The sequence below is a fragment of the Anabrus simplex genome, chromosome 4, assembly GCF_040414725.1.
Source record: "Anabrus simplex isolate iqAnaSimp1 chromosome 4, ASM4041472v1, whole genome shotgun sequence".
Taxonomy (NCBI): domain Eukaryota; kingdom Metazoa; phylum Arthropoda; class Insecta; order Orthoptera; family Tettigoniidae; genus Anabrus; species Anabrus simplex.
In genome coordinates, this window is record NC_090268.1 from 110963228 (window position 1) to 110988999 (window position 25772).

Sequence of the window (25772 nt, forward strand, 5' to 3'; positions counted from 1 at the left end):
TTTTAATAACGTCAAGTCTGTGAAAAATTGAAATTTGCTGGTCGATATTTAACTTCATATATGCCATTCTCTTTACATTTTCTTGTCACATACTACTCATTGTTTGGGGTTCCTTGCCTTCGATTATTGTTATTAATGGGTCATCTCTTCTTATCTTATCTGATGGACACGTTTTAGATTTTTGGGGCTTTGATTATTATTATGGGATGATGGCTTGGCTCGGTAAATGGTTGCTCCTGTTGTGTGCTTCTGTGTTCTGTTATTATGTGGGAACGTTTATAGTATTTTTCCCTTGATATTCTTCATTTAGTTGGGATTGCTTTCCGCTATTATTTTATTATAATTTATCTTGTTTGGTTAATTTGTGTAATTTTTATTTGCGGTTGGAGCCACTATTTTCTTGGTACGTGTGTCCTTGTGTGTGACTTTGCGTGCAACTTATTATTTGTTTTGGTAGTGTAGCAAATTTCAATTTTAAGCAGTATTAATAGTCGCTGGCCCACATACTGATGATCATCAAACTAATTGTTTAAATGAATTTCCGTGTAGTAACTGAATACTGTTTATCGTTCAAATATTACGGTTGCAACCAAAGTTTTCCTCTTTTCTTAACATTTCAATCTTTCTATACCTTAAGTAAACGTTACTGACAATTTTATTTAATGATATCTGTTTTGAGTTTTTCAATATTTGATTATTTGAGGAAGCCCATGTTGATATCAACATTTTATCTTGATTTAAAAATTAATTATAAAATAGTGTTTCTCCTTTTAGTTTGAATTGCGTTTTGATTTTTAAAAAGAGAATATACATTTAATTGGACTTATACTTTTTTTTTAATTCCATATTTAATTTATTAAGTAAAATTCCTTTATTTAAAATGAATCTTGCTTCTTATTTAGTAGCTAGTATTATTGACCTGGCAACCTGTCAAACATTAATGTAAAGATCCTGGCCTTTTTCCTTCATGTTTTTGCTCTCCATGCTTTGTATTTTGTGCTACTGCTCTTACGGTAAGTAATTGTGTTTTGTTTTCATTTTGTTGTTTGTGCATTTGCATTGCTTAGTGTACATCTTGATGAGGGTGCATGGCTGTTACCATGTTTAGCAAACTGGGTAGCACGGACACATGGTGAAGTTAACTATTACCTTACGCAGCTCTTGACAGGTCATGGATATTTTCGTAAATTTCTATTCAGAATAGGCAGAGCAAGTGATCCATTGTGTATTTATTGCAATGATGCTGACGTACTTCACACCTTTTTTTGTATGTGAACATTGGTCTACACAAAGAAGGTGTTTAGAAGTTGAGCAAGGAGAACTGACAACAGAATCTATTGTTCTAGTGATGTTACGGAACCAAGAATGTTGGATGGCATAGTTGAATATGCAGAAAGTATCCTACGACAGAAAAAGAGGGATTTAAATGCTCACGAACACCAGTAAAGGAGAAACAAAGGAAGAAAAGCCTGAGAGGGTAAAAACACGATGCCACCCAGAAGTAATGCGAGAGAGATTGCAAGGTGGAGATGCACATCGTGGGAAAAGGGTGTGTGATTTTTAGTGGGTAAGAATCCCACCAGCTTGTGGAGTGCAAACCCTTCACAAGTGTCTCATGCAAGATTTCCCACACTCCCTCGTTAAAATTTTTATTATTAATATTATTATTATTACTATTATTATATTCCAGCTACTGTAACAGAAGACATACCTGCCCGAACAAGTTTTTCAACTTCTGAGACCGATTCCTTCAGGGGTGCAATAATCTTATCACTTGCTGTTGATGGAGGTTCTTCTACTGTTTCATTTGCATTCAATACAAACTGAAAAAGAAATAAAATAGGTTGTAATGAAACAGAAACATACAGTCATTTATTTAACTTACTTTTAATGGTCCGACTAGTAGCTCACGAAATGTATTATCATGTCAAATTGTAACAGTAATGTCTTCATAGAGTACAGGATATGGAAATCAACTGGAAAGTTAACATAGTTGAACAATAGCACCTAAACTACAGATTGCAGGATAAAATCATAGCAACAATAGTAGTCATTTAATAACACTTAAGTGCTTGGATACTATTTCAGTAGATTTACAGATACCATATATTAAAGAAACAATAACATTATTTAATACACCTTCATTTACCCTTGGTCTTAAACAGTTTTCTAGAGTGCTGGAATTTTGTTCTTTACAGCGCCACTAAATATTCTGACATCGATTTCTGGCATTCAAGCACTCTTAAAAACAATTTACTGTGGCAGCATTCAATTAGGCAACCTTCCATACAAGAGGCAAGTGCCTGATGAACTTTGCTAACAGGTCTAGCTCATTAAGAAGCCAAAAATTACAAAGAAGAAATCCAAAAACGATAGCAGCCCTTGCATACGGGTTACCGTGAAGATATAACCTCATAGTTTTTTCAAACATTATTTCGATAGTATTTTGAATTAAATGGTCCATTATTTACTGATTCAATATTTTTTCAAGATTCCCTTAAAGAAGCAGCTATCCTTGAATGGAAACATTTATTTCATTTGTAATTCGTTGGACTATACAAATGGTTACAGTGAAACCTCATTAAGATGTTTCTGCAGGGGATAAAGAAAAAAAACGTGTTAACCGAGAAAACATACTAATGAATATACGAATAAAAACTGTCCAAAAGCGATATGAAAACACTATATACAGTTTTTTACGACATGAGGGCATTTTACGTCATGTATCCGAGGGTACAGTGAAAACTATAGGTCTATCTACCATTTCTAAAGATGAGAGAAAAGTATTAAAAGGCGTGAAAAATAAGAGTGAAAAAATATGAAAACCTTTTCCAACAGGAATTATAAAATAACAAATACAATGAAAGGCATGAAAAACACCAGACAACAAATATGAAAACATGTGCACAGGGGCCAACAAAAATATCGAAGTATTATTGCAGATCACAGACTTTCTACAACAGTAGGTTATTTAACATAATTTTCTGGTTACACTCATACACAATGAAATGGAGGTTACATTCCAACATGTACAACTGTGAGGAAATTTTGGCCGCCATTTTGAATCGAACAAAACTTTGACCAACTTGAGAGATTGAGTCGAAACTCGAAGGTGCGAGTTTCAACATTCAACATTCGCGACCTCTGTGCAAATATGGTCCATTTAATGTGTCTTGCTCATGGGTTGCATAGGATTGCTGAGGAAATACAGTGGAATTTTCCTGATGTTGACTGGTTAATATCGAACATTAAGAAAATATTTGTTGAGGACTGTTAAGGGTGGAAAATTCAAAAATCATGCTTAACATAGTGGAGTAGGACTGTGAACACTATGAAACTGTGTGAGAAATTGTTTCTGTTTTTGATAGTAGTGAAGTATCATCAATAGGAATTGCATGAAGTATTTTCCAATGATCTGTCAAGAAACTTAGCAAATATTACCTCAAACTATAAAGATCATTGTCGAGAAAGCAAATATTACCTCAAACTATAAAGATTGTTGAAAACTGTCTCTCACCCTCAAAAATGCTGGTTTAGAATAATGTGTAATTTACAGTGAAGAACAGACTCAACAAGGTACTGAGTGCAAATGAGGTACAGTGAAACCTTGTCAGTGCGTTCCTCATTAACACGTTTTCTTGCTAAGCATGTTGTAAATTCGAAGTCCCGATTCTCATCATATCGCGTCACAAATTTTCGCTATTACCGCTTAGTACGATCACATTTTTCCTAGCCCTGAAAATGTTATTTGTTATCCCTTGTGAAGCAAACGTGATTTCCAAATCGGATAAGTGCCGTCGCCACAGTTGCATTATTACAGAAAAAGTGAGCCTATTTGTGCTTGTATTCCATTCAGAAGTTAGAAATGGACAGTAGAAGTCCGCTATAGTGAGAATTCATAATGGTGAAAAATCTACTCGCTATAGCGGACTGTCATTGTATCAGATTTTTTGTAGAAGTCTGAAAAACTCCCATACACATTAAAATCGGTATGAAATGGCAATCAGTTTGTTCAAAACTTGTGTTTTCGCGAATGATATCAACACTATGGCTAACTTCTTGTTTTTTTTTTGTTTTTTTTTCAAAAACTGATGCTACGTGAAAGTGTATGTTTAATTTCATCCAAGACGACCCTGAATGCAATATGACCCACACTTTTTCCTTCAAAAGATTTTAATCAGGCTTAAAAAGTACTTTGTAAAACCATATGAATGCCTTTCTTGTACAGTATGCATTTTTAGACTATCTTTGTCTTCACACAAACGTTCCATCAGGAAAATACTTTTGCTTACTGTAAAACTGTTACTTTTCCTCAGCGTCAGCTACAACCGGCCACTACACCCTCATCTTGCTTGCCGGGTTCAGCCAACTTCCCTGGGGGTGTTGAAGGTCAACGAACGAATTTACTGCGCTGTGGTGTGGCTATTCCACCCTTGCGTTTTTCAAGCACATACCACACATTTTCATCTTCGACTTCTTTAAAGTGTCCTTGTTGCGGGCTGCTGAATGCATTTTTTGTATAGTACGTATTTTTTAGCTAGCTTTGTCTTCACGATAACGCCGAATATTGGCCTTCGTTAGGCCTATGCCATATTTCTTGCGGCTGCACAATTATTCTACATTTCCGAGTGTTTAACAAACAATAACTGAAAAATGACACCATAATATTGACGAAAAACCTGTTTAAAACTTGCCGGCAATACCTATTCCACGTATATTTACAATACGACGATCCTCACAAAAATATCCCTGCTGTCTATAAAATTTAATTTTACTAAGCGTGAGGTACAGTAGATGCATTTTAACTCTGCCACTGAGCTGTGGCCTTTCTAAGAATTCGAAGGCTCGCATGTTTTGATGCCATTATGCAGATTTGAGAAACTTTTTGTAGAGGCTAATAGAACGTCATTCTCTCTTCACTATTTCCCGAGACCTAGTGACGCTGCTAGCCATGTATAATAAAGGTCGTTTGTCAGAGAGTCTTGTGTGTGCGCACACGGGGATGAAAAGAAGCAGCGTGGTTACCGCGGTAGTTGCCAGTGGTGTCCATTACTGTTAGGCCGCGATGGCAAGAAGACCCTTGATTTTTCACATGAGATTCTGAGAAGACGACGTCGACTTGGATTCGGAGAAATGCGGTTTCACTCCAGAGGCTTCTGTGGCAAACATTTCAGTTTTCTTCTTCAAACGGCGTTAGCTAACCTAACCGTATATATATCATGAAAACATTTCAAACGCATGTAGAGAAATTATAACCTCCTACTTAAAAATTTACATGGGAATAAATAGCCTTTCTAAAATTTAACTAGAAAGAGAAAATGTAAACTATCCTCTGAAATCAGTGATTTACTCTGCCATATCTTGATGTGTATCACATTCTTGCTTAATTTCTTTTTTGCTTGTGGCTCTACATCGCACCGACACAGATAGGTCTTATGACGACGATGGGGAAGGAAAGGCCTTGGAGTTGGAAGGTAGCGGCCATGGCCTTAACTAAGGTGTGAAAATGGGAAACCACGGAAAACCATCTTCAGGGCTGCCAACAGTGAGATTCGAACTCACTATCTCCCGGATGCAAACTCATAGCCGCACACCCCTAACTGCATGACCAACTAGCCCGGTTTACTTAATTTCCGTATATAACATTAAAATTAAGAGATCGTTTACTTCAGCCTTTATTTTTAACGAGTTAACAACTGCTATCGAACATGTTATTTACGCATTTATTACGAAAACATGTTATCCTCTTTCATTTCGAATTTTCTACAGAGAACAGCAGTCGACAGGTATTACTAATCGAGTCCATCATCGCCTTCAATGTCAACGAGAGAGTGGTGGTGGTGGTGGTGGTGATTGTTGTTTTAAGAGGAAGTACAACTAGGCAACCATCTTCTATATAACAATAATCAGAGAGTAAAAAATGGAAGGGGTCCGACACTTCAAAAAATGAAAGCACCGGCCAAAGGCAGACAAGGGCCACGAAGGGTGTGAAAATGAAAGACTCCCAAGCCCTCGCAAACCTAATAGCGTCGGGGTCGGAAAAGAACAAGAGTTGACCAAGGGAGGTCGGATAGGATAGATGAAAGTGAGGAGCCTGGCACAAGTAAGTGGAAGCAATATCAGGACTCAGCTGAGGGCCCCGTGGTCGCCAACACACGCTCCAAAGTTCAGAGCCCCTGATGCCCCTTTTAGTTGCCTCTTACGACAGGCAGGGGATACCGTGGGTGTTATTCTACCGCCCCCACACACAGGGGGATGTCAACGAGAGAGCTCAAAAATTCACACAGTGAGAAAACTATACATACCGAAGATGATCGATCGCATTTTGTGGCAAATGTTCCAGTTTTCTTAAACAGCGTCACCTATCCTAACTTAACCGTACTGTATGTATGATGAAAACATACTTCCAGCACTAGCAGAGAAATGATAACATTCTCACTATAAATTTACATGATAATAGCCTTTCCGTAATTTAACCAGATGCGAGAAAACATAAACTAACCTCTGAAATCAATGATGCACTCTGCCATACCTTGAGGTGTATCCCATTCTTACTTAATTGCAGTATTCAGCATTAAAATTAAGAGATCGTTTAATCAGCCTTTATTGTTAACGAGTTACCAACTGTTATTGGACATGTTATTTACGCACTTATTAAGAGAACATGTTCTCTTTCATTTCAAATTTTCTTTACGGAACAGCAGTCGACGGGTATTATTAATCGCCTCTTCAACTGATATTGTGTGGACTTGACCGTTAACTTCTTTCTTACTTATGCATTGTTTTTCGAGTTATAATCGGCTGATGATGACCCAGACTGGGGTCGAAACCGGTACCATTTTCACTTTTAATTAAATAAGAATGTAATCTCTACATCTCATATTTACTTGTATTGAATAGGTTGAACTACCATATTTATTATTTCAATTTAACTGTTGCCTTCAAATGTCGACGAGGAATCTTTAGTGGACGTAACGAGGAAACGATACTGAAAGTGATCGATCGTGCGCAACATAATTTCTGGGGTGCATAAATATAAGTAACGGAAAAAATCGTGCGCGCTTAATCACTTGTAATAACGGATGCGTTAGTGATAGGGCTATCACTGTAACCGAAGGTTAATACACAGTTTAATATAGGACTTTTGAAGCGACAAACAAAACCTGTCGTTATAACGGGGTTCTCGTTATATGCCGTACTCTCTATAGCGGACTTCCACTGTATTTTTCGTTGAGTGGTACAGTGAAGTTTTTTCGCATGATACGGTAGCCTACATCTGGATTAGGAACATAATCGTTTGAAATTGACTAGCATGGTGCATATTTGTCTTGTGATAGCCTAGGTATGGATACGGAAAAAATGAAATTCCTTTCTAATGAAGAAAAGATGATAAAAACAACTCCTCAAAAGACCAGGAGGAAACAGGAGAATTTTGGGACCTATTGGACCAGACCATAGATAACATCCCCAAACACCATATAAAATTATTAATAGGTGACTTCAACGCTCAACTAGGCAGAGAAAGAAAATACCGTGACATCATCGGAAAATGGCCAGCACACAAGAAAACAAATAAAAATGGAGAGAGACTAGTTGACCTGTGTAGAAACCATAATTTAATCTCAAAATCTACATGTTTTAAGAGGAAACCTCAAAAACTCAAAACATGGAAACACCCTGACTACACTAAAGGAGAATGGCAACTGGACCACGTCTGCATGGACAAATACCACCACAAAGAGATCTATAACGTCAAAGTCCTCCGAGGAATAGACACAGGTTCAGATCACTACGTAGTTAAAATTAAAATTAAACTCACTCCCCAGAGGAGACAACAAAAGCAAGCCCTTAAAACTAAAAGAAAAATAGATCCTACCCAGCTAATCAACAACAAAAATTACCAGAAAGCAACTGAAAAAATAAAAATCACAGACAAACTTGAAGACTTAGTACACAACCTTAAACAAATTGCAGAAGACCTAGCTCCAATTAAACCACGTAAAAAACACCAATGGTGGAACAGTGAATGTGATGAAACAGTGGAGAAAAGACATCAGGCATGGCTATTACATCAGTCCCAAAAGACAGAAATATCCTATCAAAAGCTAGTAAAACAGAGAAAAGAAACTACCCAAGTCTTAAGAAGAATAAAAAGACAACATCATAAGGACACCCTGCAGTTAATTGAAGAACAGTTCAGTAAAACTAAATCAAGGGACTACTACAAAACCTTCAGAAAACAGCTCCAAAAATATGAACCCCCGACCCTACTGATGAAGGATGAAGATGGTAAGCTGGCCCATAACAATAAAGACAATGCAGAAATTTTGGCTAAACATTTCAACAAGCTTTTAAATTGTGAGGAACCTACAGAACTCCTTCATTTGGACACCAACACCCCGATAAAAACATCACCAGAAAACATCAATCCCCCCACAATAAAGGAAGTCTACCAAGCTCTGAATAAATTAAAAAACTACAAAGCGCCAGGAGAAGATCAGACCTTTGCGGAAATCTGGAAATATGCAGGAACCTCAGCAAAAGTTGCCCTCCATCAACAACTTGTCTCTATCTGGATTAAAGAAGAACTACCAGAACACTGGACAACAGCCCTCATTCATCCTCTGCACAAAAAAGGGGACAAAACCGACCCTAATAACTACAGGGGAATCTCTCTCCTAGACATAACATACAAAATATTTTCAATAATCATCCTTAATAGGATAAGTTTACAACTTGAGAAAGAACTAGGAGAATATCAAGGAGGTTTCAGACCCTGGAGGAGCTGTCCTGATCAGATCATGAGTCTTAAGTTGATAATGGACTATAACAGGAGAAGAAACAGAGATATGGTGATAACATTTGTAGATTTCAAGAAAGCTTATGATTGCATCCATAGAGAATCTCTGTTTAAAATTTTAAGACACCTTGGACTACACCCCAAATTAATAAACATGATAAAATTGACTCTCACCAATACCAAGTCAAAAGTGAAGTTTAGGGGTGAAACATCAGAGACATTTGAAATTAAAACTGGACTACGGCAGGGAGATGGGCTCTCACCACTATTATTTAACTGTGCTCTAGAAATGGTAATGAGGGAATGGTTTAGAAAATGTCCCCCCAAAATAAAGATTGGCCGAAAAATCAAAACAAATTGCCTGGGTTTTGCTGACGATTTAGCATTACTAGCAGTGGACATAAAAGAAGCAAAAACCCAGATATCAGAACTTCAAAACATTGCAAATAAAATTGGCCTCAAAATATCATTTGAAAAAACAGAAATTATGCCCCAAAAACCAACACAGCTAAAAGAAGTCACCATAAATGGTAATAAAATCAAAATAGTAACTCAGTTTAAATATCTTGGAGAAGTAATAACACATAACTTAAATGAAAAAATCTCAATCCAAGTAAGAACAAATAGATTAGCTAAAGCACAAAAATTAACATGGGATATCTACAAAAAGAAATGTCTATCAATAAATTCAAAAATAAAACACTACAACACAGTTATAAAACCGGAAGCTACATATGCAGCAGAAACACTCTTTTACCTGAATAAACAATCAAAGACTGACAGACTTCAGAAAATTGAAAGGAGGATTGGAAGAACCTGTATCAACAAAAAATATCAGAAAGATGGACAGTGGCGGTTAATACCTAACAAAGTCGTGTACAAAGAGCTAGAACCCATTACAGATACTATGCGTAAGAGGAGACTGGGATTCTTTGGACATATCATGAGGATGCAGGACTCAAGACTTCTGAAACAACTAGTACAACACAATCTCGTCTCAAAAAATACCACAACAGGATGTAAATGGATCAGAGAAGTAAGAGAGGATCTGAAGGAAATAGGCCTTACAACAGAAGACACCAAAAATAAGATAAAATTGAATACAAAACTCAAGAATACAAACCTCCGCTTTACCCTTACACAAAACAAACCAACAACACGCACATTTTCAACTGAGGAAAGGGCACGCAGATCGGAGCGTCTGAAGAAGTACTGGGAGGACCGCAAAGCCCGAACAATCCCTTCAAAGAGACCTGAACGACGGACTGACTAAAGTGATCCTATGTGGTCATAAAAGAAGAAGAAGAAGAAGAAGAAGAAAAGATCAAAATCTTTCAGAAAGTGAACTGGCATCCGCATCTTTAAGTGTGCAGAGGTCACTAATGTTGAACTCACACCTATGAGTTTCAACTCGATTGATTCCACTGGGTCAAAGTTTCCAAAATGGCAGCAAAAGTCCTTCTATCGCAGTCGCACATGGCCGAGTATAACCTCCAATTCATTGTCTAAGAGTGTGACCACAAAATAATGTTTTATAAATCACTGTTCCGAAATACAAAGCTTTTACTAACATTTGTTTTAGAAAGAGTGTGTTCTACAACAATACTTGGATATTTTTATTGGCCCCTTTGCATATGTTTTCACACTGTTCAGTGCAGTTGTTATTTTATAAGCCCCAGCAGAAAAGGTTTTCATATTTGAGTCGTCCAGTTGCAAAACCCATTACGTGCAGACAAACAAATTTTTCATTTGTTATGCAACAGAGATAGGAGGTTGAAATTTTGTAATTAAACAGCGTTCATCTTCATCACTCTGCAAAATCTCCACAAAATATAACTTACAGTACCCATGTTTTTTGCAAAAAAACATTTGGACATAACGAGTTTTACAGCAGCATATGGAATAGAGTGTGCAGATTTATGGTGAATGTGTTTTATTACCTACATTTTAAAGTATTACACTATGAAAATAGCATGAATGGAAATAATTTTAAGGTTAGGACATAATGTTTTGATATCTAATCCCCGCTCTTTGATTTTATAATTTCATCAAGAAATCATCATTCATTCAAAACATTTTGTAAGTTCTTTAACATTTAGTACAATTATATTAACAATCCGTTATTGTCCTCAACAAAATCTCCCACATCAATGTCATAGTCTGGCATTTCACTGTTTAAAGTTTGCCGCTGGTCAAACAGTGTCTTGCAGCAGTTCCGTTATTTGTCACCTTTAAAGGTATGGATTAAAGGCCTTTGCTCGTGTATTACATTACTGGATTGTGTATTTTGATGAGCTGCATACAATGGCAGTGACAACTCATTTTGAGAAAAAATGGACGTCTCGGATTTTGCAACTGGACGACTCATTTGTTCTCTCATGTTTTTCACACCTTTTAATACTTTCCTCTCATCTTGAGAAATGATAGATATACTTTTCACTGTACCCGCGGATACACAACGTAAAATGCCTTCATTAAAAAGATACAAAATAGTTTATTAATATCCACCTGTTCAACACAACGCAACCCTTATAATTAGGATACAATTATTACATACTGTTTGAAATGGGACATGTTTTGCTTGACATGGCAAGCATCTTCAGCCATTAAATACTCTTAACCCATTCCAGTCTGGGCCTTAATATCCCTAACAAACGTTCTGGACTGGACATTTTTAAGGATCTTTAAAACATTATATCTCTGTACCTGTAGTAGATATTGACATGATTCTTTTTTCTTTGTGCTTGTTTGAGCATCTAATTTTCAAAAGTGCTCTTTGTATCATGTCAACTATCACTTGACATTTTAAAATTGTTTATATATTATACCATGTTTTGCGAATGGAAGAAAAGTCTGACGGATAACTAAGCAAGTACAGTTTTCTGAAATACAGTTATATTTACCCTATTTCGCTAATATAAAATGTGCATTGCAATTACAAAACAACAACAATAATGAGTACGATATAAAAACAATTTTTCAATAATAATAATAGTAATAATTACAATAACGAAAATGGGAACTCTTACGAAATTTTATTTTAATTGATAAATTTTGTTAAAACTTAATCAAATGTAAAATTATTGTTCCATTTACCAAAAAATACTTCTGAGAAAGAGAAAATACAGTCTTCTAAACAGACAACTTTACGAATATGTAGACAATCTTACGTATTCACGCAAATATGAAATACGCGGGAACATACGCTAGGCCGTAAAACGATCACCAATCATAATGAAATGCAAGAAGTTGTTTCGAATTCATATGTCAATAATATGTTCATTTGCGCATAAACTTATAATATATCATAAAATATCGAAAATATCACTTTCGTCAAGCACATGTTCGCCGCGAGAAACCATGTCTTAGAGCTCACTGAGTGACAACATCTACTGATGCATGCAGTTCAAATATATCGTAAATTATCTGACTTTGACATATAATACTGCCATCTGCTTAAATACTCTCGTAACTAATACATGAAGGAACACGATGTAACCACCAGAATGCGTGCATAGCTCGTTCTCGATTTTTAGCGAATTGTCAAACCTTACTACGGGCTATGCCCGCAGCGCGTCCTGAACGTAATTTCGGCCGCTGCGAGCTATGCTCGCAGTTAGACCGGAAAGAGTTAAGTTAGGTCAGGTCCCCGAGTCAGATGTTATATATAAGACTATCCCTTAAAATCTAATAGTTTATAATAATATTGTAATTAATGGCCATTAGTTCTCCAAAGCAGTAGAAAGTTATGCTAATTTTAAATTAAGTCATAAAAACTTTAGTAAGATAGTTGTTTTGTTGATTTCACATGTGACAGAGATAAAAAGTTTTTTACAATGTCAAAATTTATGTAAAGGTTGATTCTATGATTAACTCTTTGCCGTCCTTAACACTCCAGAGCACTCGAATATTATCATCTGCCTGCCGTACCAAATGCTCCAAAGCACTCATCCTACTCACGTTCATTAGAAGTGTGTTGACAGAAATATTGAAGGGTCTTGTGAAACCATACTGTATTCCCTTGGCTCAGCAAGCTGTCGGGACCTTGCTGACAGTATTTCCTGTGTACATTTCCCAAGCAGACCTACTTTATAAACATCGTCTTTAGTTGGAGATTATTCTTGTTCAAGTTCACACCATGTCATCTAATCACGGAGTTGTGTTGAAAGGTTCTTATGCTGTCAACAAATTCAGATTCTGTGAATGATGGTACAGTGAAACAAAAAAATGCTAAAGGCAATGAAGAAATAGAAATTGTATGTCTTCGTGCTGTCATAAATTACACAAAACATGGGTGGCGTGGACATCAGTGACCAGAAAAGAGAATACTACGGAGTTGGACGATCGTCTAAAAAATGGTGGAAATTTATTTTTCTTGTGATGAATGTGTACGTTGAACAGTTTCATTCTTTATGATATGAGTAACAGACCAGCTTTCACAACTCATGGAAACAGACAGCTAAACTTCCGGCGCAACTTGGTGCAACAGCTGATCGGGAACATCACATCTCGCAAACGTACGGGAAGGAAAAGTTTACCCATCGGCTGTCCATCGCCTAAATTATTTCATTCTCTTGTGACGATACCTGGTCATGCCAAAGTGTGTGCTTTGTGTTTAAGTTAAAGATAGGGCAGCTTCTGGGAGAGGTAAACAAACAACATTCAAATGTAAGCAGTGCAATCTACCACTGTGCAGGACAGGGTGCTTTTTGGAATACTATCAGGAGCAGAATGTGGATATTCAGCATTAAGGTGAGTACACATTTATATGCACTAATCGTTTAGGAACAAAATTCAAAAGAAATTACATTTATATCTTCATTCTTATGACTTCTAGTTATTTTCTTTTGAAGGGTGGTATTTAAGTTGCTGTGCCTATTGGCATGTAAAGGACTCTGTCAGAAAACACCGTAATTACGGCCGGGCATCCACCTTTAAATGGGGAACGGCAAAGGGTTAATGATACAAATCATAAAAAAGTCTGAATATTTACAATAGTATTTTACAATTATTACAAATGTTGTGTACACCATCAGTTGTATTATGTATGGATTAATTTTTAAAAATTAGAATAGAGAATTAATGGAGAATGCTCAACTGGATGCTGAGATTAGTAAGAGGATTCAAGCTGGAAATTGTTTCTATCATAGTGTAAGAAACATGTTATGGGACAAAGATGTGCCATTGGAAGCAAAAGATACTATGTACAAGATGTATTACGTACCCATAACAACTTACGGAGCAGAAACTTGGACAATTAAAAGAAGGATGAGAGTTGAATACAGGCATCCAAAATGTTCTTGAGAAGTATGATACAGAAGAGTACAAGAGACAAAATAAGGAATGAGAAATTCCGGGAAGAAATTGGAGTGGAAAAAATGAATGATAGAATAGAGAGGAGCTGATTAAGATGGTTCGGGCACGTAACACGAATGAGTGACGAAAGAATGCCAAAAAAGGAAAATGAGTGTAAGTTACTGTAACTTGAAGTATTATATTACATCCTTTATATTTCACACTTCAACACGCGATACATTGCAGTTCATATTACATCTAATTTCTTGTTGAACTCCTCCTTATTGACTTCATCAGATGATACAGTACAAGTTTACGACATACAATTACGACAAGTCCACAAAAGATTTTGGAGAAAATGAATCAATTTCTTATATGTTGATGCTCTGGCAAGTGCCATTAGGCTGTTCATGACATGAATACTCGCCGCTCAACCAGCTATTCTACCACGAAACACTACGTATCTGACTCTCATTCTTAATTATTACTGGGATGAGATTTTAACATATTAAATAATTTTAATTAATCCACACATCTATAACTGATGATGCACACAATATTTGTAAACATTGGAAAATATTATTGTAAATATTAAGACTTTTTTATGATGTTGATCATTAATCACAGAATCAACCTTTACATAATTTCTGACGTAAAATACTTTTCATCTCTGTCACATGTGAAGTCAACAAAACAACTATCTAATTAAAGTTTTTATGACTTAATTTAATATTAGCATAACTTTCCACCGCTTTGGAGAACTAATGACCATTAATTACAATATTATTATAAACTATTAGATTTTAAGGGATAGTCTTATATGTAACATCTGACTCAGAGCCCTGACCTAACTTACAGTATTTAATGGCTGATGATGCTTGCCATGTCAAGCAAAACATGTCCCATATCAAACACTATGTAATAATTGTATCTTAATTATAAGGATTGCATTGTATTGAACTAGTGGATATTAATAAACTATTTTGTAACTTTTTAATATATAGTACTAAGCTTCAATACGGTCACAATAATAAGATTCATTACTTGTAATAACTGCCTTCAAGTCGGAAAATATCATATCTAGTGTTTCCATATCCCTGTTGGGTAGTTTTTATTTGTATATTCAGTAGTACGTATTCTTGTGTAACAAGTTAATTTTTGTTGTCCCCTGCAGAAATGTCTTAACGAGGTTTTACTGTATATGCAACAATATGTAAAATTAGTGCGATTTAAGAGGGTAGTGAATCTGGCTTAGACAGATGGCAGAGAAGAAGATTAAGAGGTACGTATAATAATGAACTTGAAAAGTTTCCTGTTAGGTAGTGCTAACTTATGCTGACAGATACCAAAAAGCACGCCAATATTTCGCTTTTGGTCCTTTTTTTAAGAAAACCGCATGAAAACTGTGCCTCAAGCCTATGATAATGAACAAATGTTGAAAGTTTTAACATGCTGTAGCTCTGTCAGTTTGCATGATTGCATGTGCCTGCTTATATTATCGCTAATCACTTTTTGGTACGTAATGTCATCAGGAAGTTCAAAAGCTTCCCCTGAAAGAATCCATGATCAACAACATCAATTCATTCAGAAGACAACTGTTACTGCAGCGACAGCAGTGGTGAAATAAACTACCTAACATACAAGTCAGAATTCAATGTAAAATTGAAAGCACATTGATAATTTCAACAGCAATACATACCTCTTCTTCTTCTGTATGACTTAAAGCACCTTGTTCAACAATCTGCAAGAAAAGAGGTCAATATAAACAAGTATATATTTACAAGCTAATCTGACCTATCATTTAGAAGGGAGAAAGGAACTAAAAAACTAAATTTCAGACCAAGAGCAATAGGTCAATTCGGTAAACCCATGGTAGATCCTAGAATATCACTAGACAGATGGAAAGTACATTTAGAAAACCCACTCACAGTAATCTCTCTAATGAAGAACAGAAATAACTGGGAGAATGATGATGATATCAACAGAGAGGTTGCTATATAAGCCAGTATCATAAAGCAAAAGGCATAGATAAAATGTGACCTGAAACAGTAAAATGTAACAGGAAGATAGGGATAATATGAGTTGACAGAGCAACAGAATTAAAATTGGATTTAGGTAATGTACCGTATTTACTCACGTAATTTTCCCTCCCTGATTTTTAGAATGAAAATTTGGAAAAAAAAATATAATCGCATATTTCCCCCCCCCCCCCCCCCCCCCTTATTTTATCTACCCTCTCTAAAGAACTAGAGAAACTGGGAAATGCCTTTTGGTCTCAGTTTCAATGATGGTGAAATCCTGATATTCACCTACCCGTGCTAGAGAGGGGGCAACAGTTGTTTATACATATATATTGCATACAGGCAGCTAACGAATGCAGGGACCGAGTATCTCCTGGTATAAGACCACCTTTTACCAAATGCCAACTGTCTCCTAGGAGGGTGGATGAGCGAGTATAAGGAAGGGCACTCTATTGCCCTTAGAGTGAGAAATTGCTCCTAAAGACGGAAGAGCCACTAGATGGCCAACGGCATAAGATGGAGAAGGGAACCCATGTCGAGTAAGTGTACCTGCTAAAACTCAAGAAATATGTGGCTGACGGACCACCAACTATACATTATAACGAGCTAATCCTATTCTAATAGAAGAGGTGAGGGTGAGTACCTGGCACATAACTGGGACTACTCGGCTAAGCTATGGCAACCCTGACAGAAATGTCTCTGGCCCTCCAGGTTGGGGGTTGCACATAGGGTTAACGGCTCTATTGCGTAAAAAAAAAAAAAATGTTACGAATATCTCACATTTGCCTCGGATGAATAAGAATGGATATAAAAATATGACGACCCTGCAATGGGAATCGGCTTTACGAATAGGAACTTAGAATGTCAGAACCCTGTATAAACCTGGATCCTTCAAAATCCTCAGTCAACAGTTGGAGAAGTATAGAGAGGGAATTGCTGCAATTCAAGAGACTAGATTATTAGGTAATGGTATACAGGACATGGAGAAGTATACACTTTTTAAGAGTGGTAAAGAAACTGGACCCCACGAATTTGGTACTGCATTTTGTGTCCAAAATTCACTAGTATCGTCAGTGCTGCCCTTTGAACATGTGAATGAAAGACTATGCTATTTGAGGGTACATTCTAAATGGTTTAACATATCACTGGTGAACTGCCATGCCCCCACAAACAACAAGGATGATCACGCTAAAGACTCCTTTTATGAGGATTTGTTAGAACTGTGGAATAAATTACCCAAACATGTCAAAATGATTTTGGGTGATTTCAGTGCAAAAGTTGGAAAGGAAGAAATTTTTGTGCCAACAATAGGAAGGGAAAGTCTTCATGACGAAAGCAATGATAATGCCATTAGACTAATCAATTTCACTACATCCACGAACATGAATGTGCGAAGTACCAATTTCCCACATAAACAACTATATAACGAAACATGGTATTTGTGCGACGGTAAGACTGCCAATCACATAAATCAAGTACTAATTGATAACAGGCATAAAAGCTCCATAACTGATATCAAAGCTTACAGAGGACCTGAGATAGGATCTGATCACAACATAATAATTGCTTCTCTTAAATTAAATTAAAAACCTCTTGTAAGTCACAGACTGAGGAAAGATGCAAAGTTGACACTGAGAAACTAAAGCAGGAGGATGAAAGATTAAAGTATAATGTGGAAATTGCAAACAGATTTGATATTCTGGGAGAAGATCCTACAGAAGACACTGATGAAACAAATTATGAAGTTTGTGAACAAATGTGGAATAATGCGAAACGCATCAGTAGCACTGAAAGTGATACCAAAAGGTGTTTAGTATTGTACCCAATGCATTTCTTGGACGTGTTTCAAAATGGCGCCTACAGAAGGTAGAGACCACCCAAGACACAGGAATATATAGCAAGATATCGAACGTTTAAGCATATTAGAAGGCCACGACTGATTCGGAACTACGATGTTACGAAGGCAATGTGCGACAGAGCAGAATCGACTGAATTGTTTTTTTAAAAAAATAAGAAGAATCGAAGAGATTATTAGAAAAACTGACTTGAAAATTTAATCTTGCAAGGACAAGAGGTGATTGATAGTGCTCTGAAGAATTGAGAAGATTGAACAATTTCTAATGAGGATATTAAGCTGAAGCAACATTAATATCGAAGAGAAGAACGTATTAATATATAAAATACAGTGAGGAGGATAACAACCCGGTGAATTTTGAAAACTTCGTTCAGATATATATGCTGATCATCTGAAAGCATAACATCTGGTGATAGACGAGAGCAGAAACTGGAACTGCAACTGGAGAAAATAATAGCGGAGATATTATAAATAGAGAAACAATCATTCCCAAAATCAAATAAGCTAACTCCGTATATTTCAAAGAGACGAAGCGATTTACCATATACGCAGACCTCAAGAATTAAGAAATTATTCTACAGAAGAAAGCTAGAATATATAGATATCAACCGAAATTTTAAGATATCAGAAATCCAAAATGAATATGTATTTTTCAGAGATATTTGATATTGTCTACAGTACTTCTGAGGAAATGATGGCTTACTAAACCGGCATGGACCAACCTGGAGAGAGATGTCATCTTGGCAGTTAAGACAGCCCGACACAAGAGATGGAGGTCACGCAACCAGAGCCAATTGAGATGAAGGATCCGACCAGTCGTCAAATCATGACCTAAGATCCAGCCATGGAGCAGACGAAGAGGAGCAACTAAGGCCCGAGATGTCGAATGACGAGCTAAGTGGTAGTAATAAGTAGAATAGTTCTTTATTTAACGTACTCATGGTATGTGCTGTAGAACTGAATAGCCCAAGCATGAAATAATTAAGTGTGCAAATGATATAAGGAAGTGAAGTGCGTTATATTTAAGATGCTATTAATATATTAAGTCAATGTGGAATTAAGACGATATCTCATGATATATTGATCAAGTATTATTATATAATTTCAATCAGTGAGTGAGCATACGATTAAAAAAGTGACATAGTAAAACAGCTGATTTCAAAGAGTGCCAGTTAGTTTAAAAGATCTATGAATGACATAGTGCTATCCAAACCTAGATTACGTTATAGTAGGACGCGTATTTGAAAGTGTTTAATTAAAGTCAACATATTCTTTGCTGTATGGTAATGTATGAAAAATAGATACCGTATGTGGGGTTATGTGTCGTATTTACGATAAGTTGAGTATTAAGAAAGAAATTCTGCGTGAAATGAACGTGATGTCTCAATGTATTAGATGATTATTGGAGGTTATATGCATTATATATGAATGCTGAGTTGAATATGAGTTGAAATGAAGGTTATTGAGGATGATATGGAAGTGTTTGTTATGATTTAACTGAAATATTGCGCAGAATGGTAAATAATGAGACGTGTGAAATGAATAATACGAGATATATGGATGGAAACAAAGCAATTTCTGAAAGGAAACATACCCCAGGGAAAACTTATAGCAAGGTATGGATGGTTCAGTTATATGTATTTAGCTGAGTATTCAGGATGATTTGGCAGTAGTAATAACTGGTAATGGATAGATTTGTGTGTGTTGTGTCATATTCTCCATGAATATAGATCGTGTAAAAGTCAAGATTATTATACAGGGTGTTTACAAATGAATATCGGAGTTTTAACACCTTATAATATTGAATACGTTAAACTTACAGTTATACATTATATGTCAAATGAAAGAGCAACTCAAACAGTTTTGTTTGTTGGCACCAGTGCGCATGTACGTGCTATGGTTTCACCGCAATCCGCTAGACAGCGGTAGTAGCAAAGATGGCGACTAGTGAACAGAAAGCTTTTTGTGTTTTGCAGTTTGCAAAGACAGAATATGTAGTTACTGTGCAACGTGCATTCCGCATTAAGTTCGGTTGTGATCCTCCAAGTGATGATAACATTCGCAGATGGTATCATAAGTTTGAAGACACCGGTTGCCTTTGTAAAGGGAAGAGCAAGGGACGACCAAGATTAAGTGAAGAGACTGTTGAGCGAGTGAGAGAGTCATTCACTCGTAGCCCAAAGAAATCAGTCCGGAAGGCTAGTCGTGAATTACAACTTCCTGCGTCGACCGTTTGGAAAGTTGTAAGAAAACGCTTACAGCTACGTCCTTACCGTTAACAGTTATTACAGGCTCTAAAGCCGGCAGACCACAGATTACGTGCCAACTTCGCAAACGACATGCTGTTACATGATTATGAGTTTATGAATCGTGTTGTTTTCAGTGATGAATCGGTCTTTCACCTTAGTGGACATGTAAACACTCATAATGTGCGCATCTAGGGCTCAGAAAATCCTCACGAGTTGGTACAAATGCAACGAGATTCCCCTAAAGTGAATGTTTTTTGTGCCGTATCCCGGCGAAAGGTTTATGGGCCTTTCTTTTATGGTGAACGTACTGTAACTGGTACTTCTTACCTCGATACACAAGAGCAATGGCTCTTCCCTCAGTTGGAAGAAAATGAGCCAGAGAACTTCATTTTCCATCAAGATGGTGCGCCACCTCATTGGCATAATGACGTACTACTACCGCTGTCTAGCGGATTGCGGCGAAACCATTGCACGTACATGCGCACTGGTGCCAACAAACAAAACTGTTTGAGTTGCTCTTTCATTTGATATATAATGTATAACTGTACGTTTAATGTATTCAATATTATAAGGCGTTAAAACTCCGATATTCATTTGTAAACACCCTGTATAACCAGAGTGATAATATAATATTGAGATATCATACAGCAGGTATTTGCATGCATGTTTATATGGCAGAAGCTTATCGGCTATGTGCACATTGAACTGTGTTACGTTAAATAAGGAATTATATAGCTAGAGTAGGGAAATATAATATATATATGAGATATCGTTTATATTTTTCTTAAATTGAAACACTATAGAAATGCGTAATAAGCTAGGAGCTGTAATTTGAATGGCAGTAGAACCAAGTAACTTAACACGTCAGTCGATCTCTTGTTTTCTTTATTTTATCCGATACCAACGAATTCAGATCACTATTATCAGAACTCAGATAATACAGATTATGCAGATTGTTTTTGATTTAGGTCATTTTTATTATAATTCAGGTCATTATTATTATAATACGATTACTGTTATCATTGTGATTATTATGACAGTGAATTTTTGACGTCGTAAATGATATAACTACTTGGTAAAAACATGAACTTTGACAATAATCAGATAATTAAGCTATATTTGTGCATGCAAGTAGCACGGTTTAATTTTTGCATGGAAGATTTAGAAAAAATTGATTTCACTTTAGAAATATCCAGTTTAAAATGTTGTAATAAGCAAACATAAGCTATATATAAGCCAGCGCTGACTTAAAGAATTAATTCACGTATGAGAATCTTTGTTTTTGAGATATTAATTGGAAGTTCATAACATATTTAGGTACTTTACCATTTCTTTCACAATTTTATTAATTTAATAAATAAGCTTCTTAATAATTTTTATAATTCAGTGAGTTATTATTCGTAGTATTTGATTATAGTCATACTTAGCATATAAGAGCATTTCTGAGCGGATCTGCGTTGGAAGTCGTTGATCGAAGTTTGTATTTGCGGACTTTGCGATTTGATGATGACATACGAATTTCAGAACTGCATTTTGGAACTAGTATCTTTCTCTGAACTTACGTAAAATTGAACTTATAGAAAAATTAAACATTTTTCTTAAAATATGGATACCCTGAGACGAAATCTGACTAGCTGGAGAAATAACTGTAGTTCACCTTAACCCGAAGGGTGCAGTATGAAAAAGAAATGGTTCGATGAGGCATGTCAAGATGCAGTTAATGAAGTGGCAATATGGTGTAATAAGTGACTGCAGTCTAATAAGAATGTAGACGTTGAGGAACTATACAGAGAAAAACACGAAGAATGTAGTAAATTCATTTGTAGAAAAAAAAAAAGTTTACCTGAGACAACAAATAGAATCAATCCAAGATGACTACAGAGACAGGAACATCTGCAAGATGTATGGAACTGTCAACACAATTAAAAAAGGATTTCAACCAAGATTATTATGAGAGAGATGTCTGGAAATTTAACTGCTGATCAGGACAAATTATTAAATTACTGTAAGCAATACTTCGATTCCTTGCTAAATTGTGATGATCCAGAAACCTGTATTGGTAAACCATCTAGTTTCCCATCAGAAGAATAAATACCAGAGCCATCCTATAAAGAGGTATTACAAAGTATTATATGTCAAAAAAACAATAAAGCTTCAGGTACTGACAACATTCCCGCTAAGCTTATTAAATACAGTGGAGAAAGATTACATAAATACAGTATTACCCTGCATTTACGTTCTCAGCTTTTACGTTTTCCCGTCTTTTACAACTTTTTTGTTGGTCCCCTGAGATTTCCTATGCTCACAATGTATTAAAATCCTCATATTTACGTTTGCAACATTTTATGCTTCCCGCCGTTCGAAAGGAAAAAATTTGAGGTAAAATGGCTTCGCAACTAACCTAAAGCGCTTTGAGTAACCATGGCATGAGACCAAATCAAACAACCATGGTCTATATTAACTCTTAGAACTGCTGAAACCAGATAAACCTAGAAAAGATTACACAACTTTTACTTTTAATAAAGCTGAGATTCTGCTCTCTCTTGAAGTTGGAATTATCAGCGTAGATTGCATCACGCCTCAGGCAATCAGTCTGAAAGTAGAGCGATTCCCCGTGTGTTAGTCAACAGAAATGGCACGCCGTAACTAACCTCGTATTACGAGGAATGAAATTGAGCATATTTTACAGGATAGCAGAAGTGAATCTGGCAGTGATATAGCTTCAGAAAGTGATACAGGTTTATTTACTAGCGGTGAAAGTGACAGCAGCGTGTCAAAAATTTCGATTGAAAGTGATGACGTGTTTGAATGTGACAGTGATAATGAACATGACACTGTATAGGCTTTTGGGCTCAACCCGTGTCAAGAAAATAAGGTGAAATTCTTTACGTTTCGCAGAGAACTTATAAGAAGCTTTTCTCGTGGACAGTCGAGATTTTCTTTTGATGACGTAGAGCACAGTTCTCTGCGAAACGTAAAGAATTTTACTTTATTTTCTTGACAAGGCATAAGCCTAAAAGCCTATATAGTATCATGCCTATAAGTACAGGCCATGAAAGCATCAATGGCCACAGTGATAATGAAGCACAGCATGCCCCCAAAAAGACAAAGATTGCAAGGGAAGACGGCTAGAATTTGAGTAAAACAAATACAGTTTTACAGGAAATTCTGGAATAAAGCCCAACATAACCAAGAACCTCCCTTCCGACCCCGCCCCTCTGCACATTTTTCAACACATGCTTCACGATTCTTTATGGGAAGAAACTGCTATCAAAACAAACCATTTTGTCTATCAGTTTTTCTAAAAAAATCCTACCTCACCCAGTTTGAGCCAATGGTTTCCCACAACATCAGATTAAATCAAGGGTTATTTTGCTTTATGCATTCTTATGGCTCAAGTAAGAACACCCACCTTACAGTCATATTGGTCCAACTGAAAGTCTATGCTCAGTCCCTTTTTCTCTGAAGTCAAGCCTCTCAAAAGATTCATAATCCTTTCTAAATTTCTGTGTGTCATAAACAATGAAACTCACATGGAAAATGACAGGCTCAAAAAACTGCACCTATTGTAAATCAACTGCAAAAAAAATTTCAGAGATCTTTACTACTCAGAGCAGGATATAGCAGTAGATGAAAGTCTAGTAAAATTTAGGGGAAGATTGTGCTACATCCAATTTAATCCACAGAAAAGGGCCCGATCTGGCCCTTGTGAGTCTGACAGTGAATATTGTCTTGGATTTTCAATTTATACAGAAAAAAGACCAGCCCAAGCAGAAGAGACTGGAATGTTGTCGAGTGAGGCTATTGTCATGCAACTTATGGAACCATATACATATAAATTAATTTTACAAAAGTATTTTATTCCACCTATTCAATACTTAATATTATTTGCAATGCATATATTTACATTACAATGAGATCCTCGAAAGTCTTATAGAATTACAAGTAAGCTCTGCATGCGGTGGATTGAGTGGATGGAATTCTCAGTCCATAGTGGAAACAAATGGAACCTGATGATGAGAAAAAAGAAAGTCAGAGTTAACAAAAATTCATGAAGAAAAAGAAGAAGGCAGAAAAACGAAGAGAGGAAACACTCGCCTCGCGTGGCAGTGTGTGTGTGCAGCTTGGCTGGTAGTGTGCAACTAGTATGAGTGTCTGTTGAAAAAGGAAAGAGGAGGAAGGAAGGGGAGGTGGAGGGGGCAAACAGGTTAAGCAGGGTGGCGTGGGGGGAGGGAAGGGCAGTAACTTAAGGTGGAACTGAAGGATGTGGGAGTGATGGTAATTGCTTTGGCGAAGTATCTTTAATTAAACTTAGGAACGAATTTTGGTCAGCCAAATTATTATTTCTGAGAAAAGTAATGAATAAATAAAATAGAATAGAATGTAGGATTTCTCCGAGAGTTCGTTCAGATTGTAATTGGCATTAAAATATTGATCTAGGTGTATGCAGTAGTTTTCCATTATATTGAGTAAATGACCCTTGTTTGTTATTTCAAGAATGTCCATATCCTGTGCGATATTGGTAAATTTATGGCTATAATCAAACATGTGTTGGCCGATAGCAGAAAATTTATTATATCTTATTGCGTTGATATGCTCATGGTATCTTATATTGAAATTTCTCCCGGTCTGCCATACATACGAAATATGATTACAGGTATTGCATTTGAGCTTGTAAACACCCGATTTTCAGAAACTGCTAATCTTTTTGATACGTGACATGTTATGTAAAATGTTCATATTTTTATTACTGGTTTTGAAAGCTATTTTAACACCATGCTTTCTAAAAATATTAGTAATCTTGTCAATTTCATTGTTAAATGTGAAGGTGGAGAAAGATACAGATTTAGGTACTTCTTTCCTGAGTGTTGTTTTAGGGCGATGTTTATGTTTGTTAATTATATTTTCTTGAAATGACTGGTGAAGCCGTTAAATTTTGCTATACTGCGGATTATGTTCAGTTCGTTTGATAGATCCTTCTTGATCATAGGTATGTTTGAAAGCTCGATGAACTAGGCTGTTATATGTCACTCGTTTATGGGACTGGGGGTGCGTTGAGTCTTGACAAATAGTAGAAGCGGATTCAGTAGGTTTCCTAAATATTTTATAAGTTACAGAATCCGAGTGTCTTGTGATAGTTAAATCTAGGGAGTTTATTTTGTGGTCTATTTCTGATTCTAATGGGGATCGATACTATTGAGCCTGAGGAGGGTGGTGGTGGCGTTAATTCCTCACTTCATTTTCGTACCCTCTTCTTTATCTTCGCGAACTTTGAGTTAACTCTTTCTTTTTTCTCATCATCAGGTTCCATTTGTTTCCGCTATGGACTGAGAATTCTATCTACTCAAACCACCGCATGCAGAGCTTACTTGTAATTCTATAAGACTTTCAAGGATTTGTTTACATCCAGTCCGCATATATCTATAACTGACCCCTTGCAACCTACATTACCATTACTTGGACTTAATGGAAGTTATCGAAAATACCCTCTGCGCCAGTGTCGTAAAAATAAAATTTTACTCAGTTGATGTAAAGTACAATCGAGCTACAAC

General features: G+C 36.3%; 1 protein-coding gene across 2 annotated transcripts in view; it reads right to left on the bottom strand.

Moving 5' to 3' along the window:
* The window catches only part of LOC136872190 (membralin), a 470893-nt gene that overhangs the window by 366878 nt on the left and 78243 nt on the right, over positions 1 to 25772 (bottom strand). For both annotated transcript variants that reach the window (XM_067146026.2, XM_068227184.1), the window contains exons 8-9: positions 15795 to 15836; positions 1712 to 1823 (exon numbers count right to left, since the gene is read on the bottom strand). In XM_067146026.2, coding sequence (XP_067002127.2) covers positions 1712 to 1823; positions 15795 to 15836 — 154 coding nt within the window. The remainder of the gene's footprint in view (positions 1 to 1711; positions 1824 to 15794; positions 15837 to 25772) is intronic.